The 12,950-nt window shown below is 47.3% G+C and overlaps 6 protein-coding genes across 6 annotated transcripts; 2 read left to right on the plus strand and 4 right to left on the minus strand.

Annotated features, from left to right (window-relative positions):
- Positions 1-49: 49 nt before the first annotated feature.
- LOC117147868 (UPF0454 protein C12orf49 homolog) lies at positions 50-1,728 on the minus strand. Its single transcript, XM_033314945.1, has 2 exons — positions 1,157-1,728; positions 50-1,032 (listed from the first exon to the last, which is right to left on the minus strand). Exons 1-2 carry the CDS (start codon positions 1,256-1,258, stop codon positions 481-483), a joined length of 654 nt encoding a protein of 217 aa, XP_033170836.1. The 5' UTR covers positions 1,259-1,728; the 3' UTR covers positions 50-480.
- Positions 1,729-2,585: 857 nt separating this feature from the next.
- On the minus strand, positions 2,586-5,122 carry LOC117147661 (CWF19-like protein 2 homolog). The gene is made up of 3 exons (XM_033314637.1): positions 3,849-5,122; positions 3,072-3,794; positions 2,586-3,007 (listed from the first exon to the last, which is right to left on the minus strand). The coding sequence occupies exons 1-3, from the start codon at positions 5,070-5,072 to the stop codon at positions 2,879-2,881; spliced, it is 2,076 nt and encodes a 691-aa protein (XP_033170528.1). The 5' UTR covers positions 5,073-5,122; the 3' UTR covers positions 2,586-2,878.
- A 175-nt stretch (positions 5,123-5,297) lies between these two features.
- On the plus strand, positions 5,298-6,006 carry LOC117147662 (nuclear nucleic acid-binding protein C1D-like). Its single transcript, XM_033314638.1, has 3 exons — positions 5,298-5,403; positions 5,456-5,732; positions 5,796-6,006. The coding sequence occupies exons 1-3, from the start codon at positions 5,354-5,356 to the stop codon at positions 6,000-6,002; spliced, it is 534 nt and encodes a 177-aa protein (XP_033170529.1). The 5' UTR covers positions 5,298-5,353; the 3' UTR covers positions 6,003-6,006.
- An 863-nt stretch (positions 6,007-6,869) lies between these two features.
- On the minus strand, positions 6,870-7,894 carry LOC117147602 (E3 SUMO-protein ligase NSE2). Its single transcript, XM_033314552.1, has 2 exons — positions 7,677-7,894; positions 6,870-7,627 (listed from the first exon to the last, which is right to left on the minus strand). The coding sequence occupies exons 1-2, from the start codon at positions 7,753-7,755 to the stop codon at positions 7,008-7,010; spliced, it is 699 nt and encodes a 232-aa protein (XP_033170443.1). The 5' UTR covers positions 7,756-7,894; the 3' UTR covers positions 6,870-7,007.
- Positions 7,895-8,052: 158 nt separating this feature from the next.
- On the plus strand, positions 8,053-9,720 carry LOC117147601 (dnaJ homolog subfamily C member 25 homolog). Its single transcript, XM_033314551.1, has one exon. The coding sequence runs from the start codon at positions 8,293-8,295 to the stop codon at positions 9,292-9,294; it is 1,002 nt and encodes a 333-aa protein (XP_033170442.1). The 5' UTR covers positions 8,053-8,292; the 3' UTR covers positions 9,295-9,720.
- A 790-nt stretch (positions 9,721-10,510) lies between these two features.
- Positions 10,511-12,518, minus strand: LOC117148013 (protein krueppel). Its single transcript, XM_033315174.1, has one exon. It carries the CDS (start codon positions 12,400-12,402, stop codon positions 10,675-10,677), a length of 1,728 nt encoding a protein of 575 aa, XP_033171065.1. The 5' UTR covers positions 12,403-12,518; the 3' UTR covers positions 10,511-10,674.
- Positions 12,519-12,950: the final 432 nt, after the last annotated feature.

Genomic DNA, 12,950 nt, shown 5'->3' on the forward strand with positions numbered 1-12,950 from the left:
AGTTGACCACTCTATTCCGTGCTTATTTATTTACACAATTAAACATTGATAATCAATCGTATTATACTTACGCTAAAATACGAAAATTGCACATTTCTATAGCTTATATTGCGTTATAAAATGAAATTAAAGCCATTAAACATAAAAGAGAGCTATACAATATCTAAGTTGGCTAAAGATACAAACTAAATTCGATTTAGTTTAAAAAAGTGTGTTCGATTATCTTCTATAGTTGTTATTAATGAACTTTTCACGATAATTAAGCAGTTAATAAGAGAGAAAACGTATTACTTCTAGCCTAAAGCGATCCCTGACTTAGTAGAAATATTGCCAACGAACCAGCTGATGACTTAAAACTTTCTCATTTCCAGTTCGAGGTAAAGCTCATCCGTTGAACGTCTATGTGTGGCGGCCGAAAACGTTGTACACAAGGCAGAGTCATCGCACTGGACGGTGGACAGTGGAAGGTGGACGCAGTGGTCAGCTGCGACTGGCTCCCTGGGGCGCCACATCACGCTGGGATTCGTGCGCCTCGGTTAGACCATAGCAATGCTTGGCCGCTGGATCGCGGTACTTGTTCTCGTGCTCCACGGAGTGCGAGTTCGTGCGGCACTTGACCAGGCACAGCTCGAAGTGGTCCGTCACGCTGGCGAAGATGTACTTGGGCGTGTTGGGCGCCTGCAGGACGCGCTCCAGCAGCGGCTGTTGTCCGGGGTGCAGGCAGCAGGAGACGCAATACTCGTAAACACCGCAACAGTGGGTGCTGGTATTGCACGTGCGGCAGCTGTAGTATCCAATGCCGGGCAGCTCCAGGTTGCAGCAGCCGTTGGTTAGCACCTCCTCGCGTCGGCACACGAATCCTCGCTCGTCCGCCAGCCATTGGCGGCCCTGGACAGAGTTGCGGCAGTGTGCCTCCGGATCGCCGCGCGTGCGATTGAGCTGCTCCTCCGGCGCCAGGAGCTGCTGCGTCCACAGGAGCGGTCGGGTGCGCTGCACCATATACTCGTCATAGTGCAGGCCGGAAAATGAGTCCTGCGCATACAAAAGTAACTCAATTAGCCAACGGGTTGCATCATGTAGTGAAGTTCCACTTAATGCTTCTCATTAGATTCAGATCCAGGAGCTAGGAACTGCCAGCTGGAGCACCTGCACTCACCCGATCGAAAATGTGTCCGAATCCGTAGATGAGCAGCAGTACCACCAGCACGATGTACACAATCCGGCGTCTCAGCAGGCGTGTCAGGGCGGCTGGCCACATCCTGGCCAGAACCTAGCGCTCCATCACAGCTCCCGGCGGGTGTAATTCTCCTGGGACACGGACATGGCAGTGGTCACAATCGGGGAATTCTTCGGTTTGAATGCTACTGGCGCATTGGGTGCTGTCACTCCTCAGATAGCTTCACCTACTTCTGCTGGTCGTGATCACATCCAGTTGCAGTGTCGTTGCAGTTTTCACTCAGAACTGAACATGTTTCTCCATCAGAGTGATGAAATTTTTATGGATTGTTGATGAACTTTTCTAGGCAACTTCCCCGTTGGAAACAACTCTCTTCAAATTGAAAGGAGGAGCTCTCTTTTCTCTGCGTTGCAGCATGATATGTGCAATCTGTTACTGGACCACTATGCCTCTATTTGTAATATATATCTTTTTATTGCAATAAATGGAAGCGAAATTCGTTAGCAGGCACAAAAACAAATTGCTAAATATTTATATATTTCAATCAGCTGTTTACCAGTGTTGCGCAATACCGATAGGGAAAAATACTAATCGAATAGTGTTATCGACGATTCAAAATTTGAAATTTATTTATTTTTATAGAATAAATGCAATTAAAACGGTTTTTATAATGTATAAATAATGTATCAACAACGTTCTACATATAATAAATTAATCTGAAAACGAAAAAAATTAAATCAGAATTATTGGTTTTTATTAATTTGTTATAAGAATGAATATGATTATTGACAAAGCTCAGAAACCGCAGCATTATGCCATTTATCCTGGGCTTCCTAGATCCCAAGACCGCGTCGTAACAACGTCTGTATATACTGTAGAAGAAAATTCTATTAATACAGGAATTTCCATGGAAAACGAAGAGTTTATCAGCACCTTGTCCTGTTAGCGACGGATCCTCGCTCCATCCATCGTCATGCCCTAGATCAGGTATATTTTCCATCGTCGAAAGGTGCTTCAAATTGCGATACTGCTGCTTGCCCCATTGATTCAGTTTTTATTGTTGGGACTTGGTTTTCCGCATGATATATACAAAAAAAAAAGAAAAAGTTAGGAGCAAATCCTATAGGTGTTGTTCCTGGAGCACAATGAGTGTAAATGTCAAAAATAGTATTGAAAAAGAACAAAGTTAAAATCATCGCCTACTTAAAATGGTATTGCATAAGAACAATGTTGAAATCATCGCCTACTTATTATCCAGCACTTAAAAAAGATACTTGATATATGTATATATTTTTGAAAATTTGTTTAATGGCGCTTCCTTCTGCCTTTTACATACTTTTCAACGAATCTAGTATAGCCTTTTACTCTACGAGTAACGGGTATGAAAATGTATAATAAAATTCGAAAATTCTTTTCAATCAATCCAAATAAGTGTTTTTTTTTATTAATGAAGTTAATTCTTAACAAGACTTGACGTCTTATTTAAATCTTAAAGTTTAAAGGCGCTTTTTATTTGCTTATTAGTCGACAAGAATGAAGTTGCGCATTATTAATGATCTGCCTGTTCCTCGTCCTCCGAGGAAGATTCATCCTCGATAAAGTAAATGCAATTGAAACGGTTTTTATAATGTATAAAAATATATATTACATTTTTCTGACTTTAAATGATCTTAGGATATCTGCTTTGTACAATGCATCTATCTAGTTCTGTGTACAATCAAATTTCTTCCAGTTTTCAGCGAAGGATTTGACCTTTCCGATGGGGTTTGCCTCCTTTCGTGGCTTTCGCCAAGCATTCGGGTTGAGCTCCAGCATTCCCCCGAGGATTTCCTGAAAGTATCAAGTGCAATCAGCATACATTTGAGTCAAATAAGAGCGAGCAATGCCAACGAACCTGGGCAAAGTTGGCCGGAAATCGATCCTCGTCCTCGATGACGTGAGCGAAGCCCGAGTCCATGCCGAAATGAACCCACACGTAGGGCAGGCCCTTGGGAATGGCCGCCCGCAGGGACTTCTGACGCAGCGAGACCAGCTGCTTGTTTATGCACCACTCCTGCTCCGACTCCTCGATGGCCTTCTTGAAGTAGAAGGGCGCCATCTCTCCTTGGCTGGCGGGAATGGGGATGCAGTGCACGCTGAGATGCGGCCGACGGTGCAGCTTGTTGGCAATCTCGTAGAAGATGACATCCTGGCGCCGTGCAGCGAACATGCGGGTGAGTGCCTTACGGAAGTTGCTCATCTCCTCCCAGGCATCTTCGTCTAGTTGCGTACAGCAGGGCGCATGCTGCAGGGTCGTCAGAATGCAGTGACCGCTCTGGAGGCCCATGTACCACGGCAAACTGAGGTAGATCTTATCGCCCAGGGAAACAAGCAGCTGTTTGTCCAACTTGGCGGAGTCAAAGCACCGCTCGCAGTTGTCCAGCGTGGCCGCCAGTTTCTCGTGCTCCCTAATGGCGCTCTGCATCTCCCGCTTTTCAGCATCGCCGGCTGAGATCTGCTTGCGCACCTTGTCAGCGAATATGTCTTCCAGGTCATCGTTGGGATTCTTGTGCTTGGACACAATGTCGGCATACTGCAGGTTGGCTTCTGCGGCTGTGGCGTGCTTCTCCCGCTCGAACTGGAGGTTAAAATATGTTACTATTTAGTATTTGCTTTTGAAAGTTGAGCTTACCATTTGCTTAATATCGTAGCGGTCATCATCGGCAAAGTATCTTACACGCTGGCCATCCACGTGGGTGTCCACTTTCTTGCTGCCGCGTTTTTGTCCCCTCCTGCCACCGTACGGTTCGTTCGGATCGCCGGACTGCACCAGCGGACGCACGTTGCCGCTCTGGTCCACCTTGGTGAGCAGCACATGCTCTGCCGAGGCCTTGGACTTGGCTGGCCTAGTATTTGCCTTCTGCAGTGACTGGCCGGAGGCAATGAATTCTGCTCGCTCCTTACGTGCCGCCTCCAATTGCTTATTGAGTTCCGCCGCCAGTTCTTTCTTTCCTTTGAGCTCTGCCTTGATGGCCTTGCCGGCCAGCTCATTGATCTGTTCGTCTGTGAGGCAGGAGGGTGTGGACTTGGTCTGCTGCACCGCCTCCTGCTCCTCCATCTCCTCATCAGATGATGGAGATGTGGCACTTTTGGAGCGGGATCTGCTTCTTCTGGGCAGACTGGGAGCCTTTGCGCCTGGTTTTCGCCAACCGCGCGAGGATCCCTGTGCGGAGCTGCTGGGATGCGGCTTGTCCTGCCGTTCATCATCGTCCTGTGGCTTCTGGAAACCAGGCAGACCCGTGCCATTGCTCTTCCAGTAAGGATTGAGCTCACGGCCACTCTTGGCCGGATCGTAGGCATCAATTTGTTGGGCCTTCTCGTTGGGCTTCGCTGGCTCCTTGCGTTCTCTGGAGAACGTTTTCAGAAGGAGAGCCTCGCTGGTCATCCAGTCGTCCCGCTGAGGGGGCTCCTTCTTAGTGATATTGTCCGCCGCGGGAGGCGGAGGAGCCTCCACCCACTCGTCCTCGCTGGCACTTTCCTTACGGCTCTTCTTGGACTTCTTCTTGCGTCGCTTGCGCTCCTGTTCATCCTCACTGGACGAGGAGGAAGATGAAGTGGAACTTTCGCTGCTACTGCTGCTGCTGCGATGCTTCCTGCTCTTCTTCGATGACTTGGACTTGGACCTGGACTTGTGCTTCGAAACCTTCTTCTTTGACTTTTTGGCGGGCTTCTCCAGTTTCTTGGCCACCGCGGGCAGCATCCAGTCGGCTTCGCCGCGCAGCTCCTTCTGCCTCTCCCGCTGCCCACGCAGCTCCGCCCGCTCCTTGGCCTGCTGCAGCATCACCTCCCGGGCCTCACGGAGCTCCTGGCGCGCCTTGTCCTTCTCCCTGCCGCTTTCAAATTGTATGTAGCTCATGTCTAATTTGGTTCCTTTTGTTTACCAAAACATTTGTGTTAGAGATGAACAAACATGCACAACAGACATATCGATTAACCCACTATTGAATAGCAGACATATCGCTTAACTCACTATTGAAAAAGTTGATTGTTTAATAAAGAAAAATGATAAAATATCGCGTTCGCATTCACATTAGCTAAGTAACGGGTATCTGACAGTCGGGGAACTCGACTATAGCATTATCTCTTGTTCATATATGTACATATGTAGAATGTTGAAGTGGAAGCGGCGCTTTTTGAATGCTTCTAATAGAATCTGTTATTTTTATGTTTCGGACAACGGTCGCACTGTAAGCATAAACCATATGTAAATATGCGCGCATGAATTTAATTCCATTTTAGGAACATGGCTGAAGAAAATCAAGCTGTCGACAATGGACTGCCCTGCAACGCTTACCTGGACACAAGACTGCAGGAGGACGAAAGCATGCAACGCATCCTGAAAACCTTCTACAGCAGCATCGAACTCCTGGAAGCCGATACGGAGAAGGCACTGGCTCTACAGGCAGAACGCAGATTGAACACAAATGAACAAATTAAATTGGATAATTATCTGGTATACTCGAACAGCACACTGTTTTTCATATACCTGAAACTGCAGGGTGAAGATGTCTCAAATGTGAGTGCAATATACACACATTACACACATGGCGCCAATTACCATTCGATGATTCCATTTCAGCATGCTGTGATGCACGATTTGCGTCGTACAAGGGACCTACTTGCCCGCTATAGGGAAATAAACGAAGCTCTGGCGGCGCCAAGACTGGATATGCCCGCTGCCAAGCGATTTATCGCAGCTGGAACCCACACACGATTTGTGGACATGAACGGAGTTATGGTCACCGTAAAACAATATAATAAAAGCAAGGAAGAAGCTCCCAAATAATTTATATCACCAAGTCTTCATTCAATAGTAGTATTTAAAAATGTATAGAAAACACGATATTTCCTCACTGATATCAAAAAAAGCAAAAAAGAATGCACAAGCATTCGACTCATCGCAAAAGTCAAAAAAGTTAATGAAACTAGATTTACAAGCTGGAATCGTTTGCCTACCAATTAGTTTTTTAAGTGAATATCAACAACGTTCTACACACAAATAAACTAATCTATAATAAACTAATCTGAAAACGAAAAAAATTAAATCAGAATTATTGGTTATTATTCATTTGTTATAAGAATGAATATGATTGACAAAGCTCAGAAACCGCAGCATTATGCCATTTATCCTGGGCTTCCTAGATCCCAAGACCGCGTCGTAACCACGTCTGTATATACTGTAGAAGAAAATTCTATTAATAAAGGAATTTCCATGGAAAACGAGGAGTTTATCAGCACCTTGTCCTGTTAGCGACGGATCCTCGCCCCATCCATCGTCATGCCCTAGATCAGGTATATTTTCCATCGTCGAAAGGTGCTTCAAATTGCGATACTGCTGCTTACCTCATTGATTCAGTTTTTATTGTTGGGACTTCGTTTCTGGAGCACAATGAGTGTAAATGTCAAAAATAGTATTGAAAAAGAACAAAGTTAAAATCATCGCCTACTTAAAAATGGTATTGCATAAGAACAATGTTGAAATCATCGCCTACTTATTATCTAGCACTTAAAAAAGATACTTGATATATGTATATATTTTTGAAAATTTGTTTAATGGCGCTTCCTTCTGCCTTTTACATACTTTTCAACGAATCTAGTATAGCCTTTTACTCTACGAGTAACGGGTATGAAAATATATAATAAAATTCGAAAATTCTTTCAATCAATCCACATGAGTGTTTTTTTTTATTTATAAAGTTAAATCTTAACAAGACGACGTCTTATTTAAATCTTAAAGTTTAAAGGCGCTTATTATTTGCTTATTAGTCGACAAGAATGAAGTTGCGCATAATTAATGATCTGCCTGTCCCTCTTCCTCCGAGGAAGATTCATCCTCGATCGCGTCGGACATGCGCTGTTGCAACTTCTGCTGTAGGTCGTGGTCCTTGACCAGGTGCACTGGCTGGATGTAGGACCTGTTGGCACAGCCGAGCACCGGGCATCGAATGCCAATGTTGTCCTTAATGATCAGCATCACCGAGTCGCGGTCGTAGACGTGGCCGCAAATTTTGTTACGCACGGGGTTCTTTATCAGGGCCTTGGACCAGGGATCGTAGAGCGAGAAGACCTCGGCGCCGGTGGCTTCCATGATAAGGTCCTCATCATGGGCGGGGCCATTCGCTTGACCATTGATTTCCGCACCCTTCTGGGGAGCTGCCGATTCCACCGCTTTCATGAAGTTCTTGAACTCGGCTGAGTTCTTGACATCGATGCGCGTTTGCTCCACCGCTGCGGAGCGCTCCTTCCAGACTTCCTCGAACTTCTCGACGGTGTTGCTAGAGTTTTTGGCATGCTTCAGAGCCTTGTTGAGCAATTGGTGCTTGCTCTTAGTTCGGATGAGATCCTCGGCGAGCTCCACGTTCTGGTCCAGCAACTTCTGGATTTCCCCGCCATCGTTGAAATCAGAAACGACTGTGGGTGGGTGTGTTTTAAATATGTTTCGGTGCGTCACATAACTCACATTCTGCCATTTCCTTAAAGAACTTATGGTTTTCCGATAAAGTGGTTAGTGCCGAATCCACATGGTAATTGAAGTCCATTTTAGAGCCCAAATTTTATGCAGACGCTTCTAGGATATTTGGATATGTGTTCAAGACAGACGCTTCGGTTCAGCTTGGACCGATAAGTTCGATAGGCAGCGTATCGAAGGTGTAATCGTTATTTTGCGAACTGTAAATAATCGTGGTATATAAGCATGGATTTTAACCCTGAAATTTAAGTAAAATAGATATGCGTCAAATTAGCGACGCTAAAATAAAATGTAAAATAGGATAACTGCTGAGTTAACTTAGAGTGACCAAGTCCCCAACATACGGTCATACCCACCCGCGAGCTATCGCGGTTATCGGCCAAAGTCAACCTGGTTAACGAGCGGCGGCCAACTTTTCAGTGGGACAAACGCCGAGCAGACGGACGAGCAGCGCCAACGCGACCGCCACCGCCACCAGTTGCTGCGGACCAAGCTAAGCCACAAGCAATCCGCTCCGATCCGATCCCAGCCAACGAGTGCCAGCTGTGCACCACCGCTTGCCTCAGCTGCAGCTACACGTGTCCCCAGGGTGAAAGCGCTATCCAAGATGCGGACGCACGGACTACGGCTGGTGCTCTTGGCCCTGCTGCCCACAATGGCCCTAGGCCTGCTGGAGGGCCTGTACTGTGGCAAGGAAAACTGTTACGACGTGCTGGGTGTCACCAGAGAGTCATCCAAGTCGGAGATCGGAAAGGCATACCGCCAGCTTGCGAGGCGCTATCATCCGGATCTGCATCGGGGTGCCGAGGCCAAGGCGGCGGCGGAGACGCAGTTCAAGCTGGTGGCCACCGCCTACGAGATCCTGCGAGATGAGGAGTCGCGCACGGACTACGATTACATGCTGGACAACCCGGATGCATACTATGCGCATTACTATCGCTACTACCGGCGACGCGTGGCGCCGAAGGTGGATGTGCGCGTGGTGATCGTGGTCGTCCTAACCATTGTGTCCGTCATCCAGTACTATTCCGGTTGGCAGCGCTACGATTCGGCCATCAAGTACTTTGCCACGGTGCCCAAGTATAGGAACCAGGCCCTGGAAATAGCTCGCGACGAGATCCAGGAAAAGATCCAGAAGAAGGGCAAGAATCGTATGTCCAAGAACGATCAGCGCGATGAGCTGGAACGGATCATCCGGCGGGTGATCGAGGAGAAGATGGACGTTAAGGGCGGCTATGCGAAGCCGACGCTCTGGGATGTGCTGTGGGTGCAGCTGATCATCTGCCCCTACACGATACTCTCGTTCATCGTGTGGCACGCGCAGTGGTTCTGGCGCTACACGGTGATGAAGCAGCCGTATGGCCGCGAGCAGAAGCTCTACCTCATCCGTCGGCACCTGGGCATGGGCCAGCATCAGTTCGAGGCGCAGGAGGACAAGCTGATCGAGGAGTACCTGCATCTGAAGCTGTGGAAGCGCGAGAACTTCGTCGCCTGGAAGGCAGAACAGGACGAGGAGATGAAGAAGAAGCTGGCGGAGAATCCACGATACAAGGCGTACAGGCGATACATGAAGAACCACGGACCCGGACGCATCACCTTCGAGGATTAGCCGCTGCTCTGCGATGTTCAAGTTTTATTGTTCCATCTAAAAGTCTGTTGTGTGCGTGTTGTAAAACCGATCCCAAATTCCTCGCCCTCGGCATCCCCATACCGTCTAAATTTTGATACATTTATACATATATATATAGAAATTTTTTGTACACCAACTATATCAATATGAATTATGTTAATGTCCCGGTGTCGTCCGCCAAAGGGCGAAACGTTGACCCCGCCGGAGCGATCCGCCAAAACCGGTTCAAGAACGTGGCCAAGTTCGGTTCGCGTCGGCACAGTGCCCACTGGCTGGCGTGAACGAACAACCCTAGAACAATTATACCCCTACCTGGCTGGTCACAAAAAAAAGCACGCCGCATTTGCGTGTTTCCTAACTAACTTGACTAACCCGATTACTGTAATAAACTAGATAAAATTCAAACGTCTCTCTTACTGATGGTTCACTGTGCCTGGTTTGAACAGTTGTTCTGGATGGCCAAAAATTCGAGCTCGTGGCATTTATTCGCTCTAAACAGCATCTCTCCGTGCTTTTGTTTACACAGTTTGCTTAGAAACAATTTCGTTTTCTTATTGTTTCTTCGATTGGTGGGGTTGATGAAAGTTAAACTTAAGTACGTGCCGCAAAATAAGCTGAAGAGTTAAGAAGTCTGCATTTTTCAATGGTAGCCTTCAAATAAAGTTTATTTGTTTTGCGAAATGCTGACTTTAGTTTCAGATACATACGTCTGGCTCTCGAATTTCGCTACTCGCAGTTCACGTATACCAATTTTTATTTAAACATGTCTTGAAAGTCCTCAATTTGTTTAAAGTAATTTAAAAGCATTAGTTAATAAAATAATAAACATTTATTGCCGTATCATTTCTTCTGAAGAATCAAAGTCCTCAGTTTGTTTAAAGTAATATAACAGCATAGGTTACTAAACTAATAAACATTTATTACTTCTTCATTTCTTCCAAAGAATCAAAGTCCTCAGTTTGTTTAAAGTAATATGAGCATAACTTACTAAACTTACTTAAATTATAAACATTTATTACCTTTTCATTTATTCTTTAAATTAGCTAGATTATAAATGCACATTGTTAACTACTTATTCTGGGTTTTGAAGGTTTTTCGCAATTGCTCCCCAAATAATATTCCTCTTAAGTAATATTTCATTTTCATTGCTATTTAACTTCTATTTACAGCCACTTTCCATAAAAAATATCCAATATTTCGTAAGCTTTCTATCCGAGTATCTCCATTTTATTTACACCGATTTCTTAGAGCTACGCTTCTTAGCCTGGTTGTCTAAATGGTACGGGGTGGGGAAGTTTGGTGCCATCCTTGTGTGAAGACAGCCCCTTAGTGGTGCGGTTAGTTGTCCCGGTAGTAATACTATTCTATCATGTACTTGGATTCGTCACAGAACTCCTCGGTGTCCAGCAGATCGCCGACCAGTTCCTTGACAGAGTCAACGCTCTGATAGCCACCGACGTACGGGTAGGAATCGTCATGCTGCAGCCCCTCGCGGTGATTGGCCTCCTGCTCCGCGTTGTCCTCCTCGTTGAACATGAAGTCATTCGCCACAATGCACTCCTCGAGAACCTTCGTCTGCTCCAGCTCTACGGAGTCCAGCGAGAAGGACTCGGGGATTTGCTGTTGCTTGCGCGCTGCCTCCTTGCGCGCTGGCTCCTTCCGTGCGGAGGCACTCCTGTTGCGACTGGATGCATCCGCGGATGACGATGAGACCGATGCCTCGCCGCTGCCCGAGCCACGGTGCTGTTCCATATGAGCCGACAGATAGGTCTTCTTGGTGAAACCCTTGTCGCACTGCGTGCACTGGAACTGCTTCTTGCCGGTGTGCGTCCGCCGATGGGCGGACAGAACGTGAGCATAGGCGAATCCCTTATTGCACACCTCGCACACATACGGCCGCTCGCCGGTGTGGATCCTCTCGTGCTTCTTGCTGCTGCCGAAGTCCGAGAAACGACGCTCGCAGTGGCGACAGCTGTAGGGCTTCTGGCCGGTATGGACGCGCATGTGGCGTCGCAGTTCAACGTTGGAGATGAACGCCTTCTGGCAAACCTCGCAGGAATATGGCCGCTCGTTGTTGTGACGTCGCATGTGGGCATTTAGCGCGTGCTGGTACTTGTATGTATTACCGCACACCTCGCAGATCTTTGGCGAGCGTTCGGAGTTGCGGCGTTTGGTCGTGGAACCGACCTTGAAATCATCGTCCACGTTCCCCGTCACCGGCAGTTTTTCCTGCTTCACATTGGGCGAAGCGCGACGGTAGGTGCGCTTTTTCTGATGGTTGGCGGGCGGAGTCGGCGGCAACGGCAACGGCGGGCTGGCCACCACAGACTCATCGATGAGCGGAGTCTCGATCTCGTATAGATGCTCCGGCGTGTTTTCGTCATCCCAGGGATCCAGTCCCAGCATCTTGGCCTGCCCCTCATCCTCATCCTGCTGTCTTTCAGGGTCCTTTTCTTCTGCCTGCTGAGTAATAGGATCCGGCGCTTGCAAGTCATTCAGGGATAAGGCCATGGCTCCCTCTTGTATGAGGGAAAGTGAATCAGCCTTCTCCTCCTTGACATCCTCGGAGGGCTCCGTGCTTGTAGTTATTGTACCGCTTACTGAACTGGAAGAGCAGGGATCCACGTTGAGCCTCCTTATTTTCAGTGTTGCAGGCAGCCGAACGTGAGCCTGTTCCAGATCATGCTTAAGCTGCTCCTGCTGCTTATCGACCAGCGGAGGGACAGGAGGAGCAGCAGCAGCAGCAGCAGGAGCAGCAGCAGCTGCGGTGCCGGAGACGGCGGAGGTCGAGGTAGCGCGGCTGGCGGAGCGAAATAGCTTCTGGACAGCGGTGCATTTCTCGTGAAAGCGATAAGAGACGGACAACTCCAGATGGCACTGCTTGCAGATCTTGTCCGGCAAGCGCTGCAGCTGCGACGGGCTGCTGTCCAGCTGCAGGCTGGTGCAGCAGCGAATCTTGTCCAGGATGAGCATATGAGGAGACTCCGGGTCGTGGCCATAGATCGAGCTGGCCTCGGGCTCCTCCGCCAGGCAGACCAGGCACGCCACGCCCAGGTCCACCACACGCGGCTGCAGGTTGTTGGACATTGCTCCGATCTCGGACTGAACCTGCGTTATGGCTCTTGCTCAAGCTGCTCCCAAAATTCGCAACACGCGCAGGCAACAAGAAAACACTTATTTTGAAATAGGGATGGCACTTGCGTGTTTTTCGGTACCTGACACTCAGTGTGGCAATCACGAGACTCGCGCTATTATCGTTTTATTAGTTATCGTATATTTTTTAGGATGGGTTATTTCCTGTTTGTCTATTTCTTTAAATTAAAAATGTACAGGCCCTTTCTGCTTAGGGGTATATTTGAAAGTGGTAAAAAGTAAGTCCAACTATCATTCGATTGATTTTTTTGGGAAAGATTATTTTGTATCGATTATTTTGTAGATTTGATTACTCACCTCTAGCGATTCATTTATCGTTGACTTTCCTTTACGAAAAGTGCGTCTGGCGTGACGGTTGTTTTTCAGCAAATTAAGCATTTGAGAAGGACAACTTCGAAATACCTTTTATTACATTAGTGGCATATCATCTCTAGTTTCATACTTTACAAGTGCTTGTTTATATTTCTATAAGTCGGACTATT

The sequence above is a fragment of the Drosophila mauritiana genome, chromosome X (genome assembly GCF_004382145.1).
Source record: "Drosophila mauritiana strain mau12 chromosome X, ASM438214v1, whole genome shotgun sequence".
NCBI lineage: Eukaryota > Metazoa > Arthropoda > Insecta > Diptera > Drosophilidae > Drosophila > Drosophila mauritiana.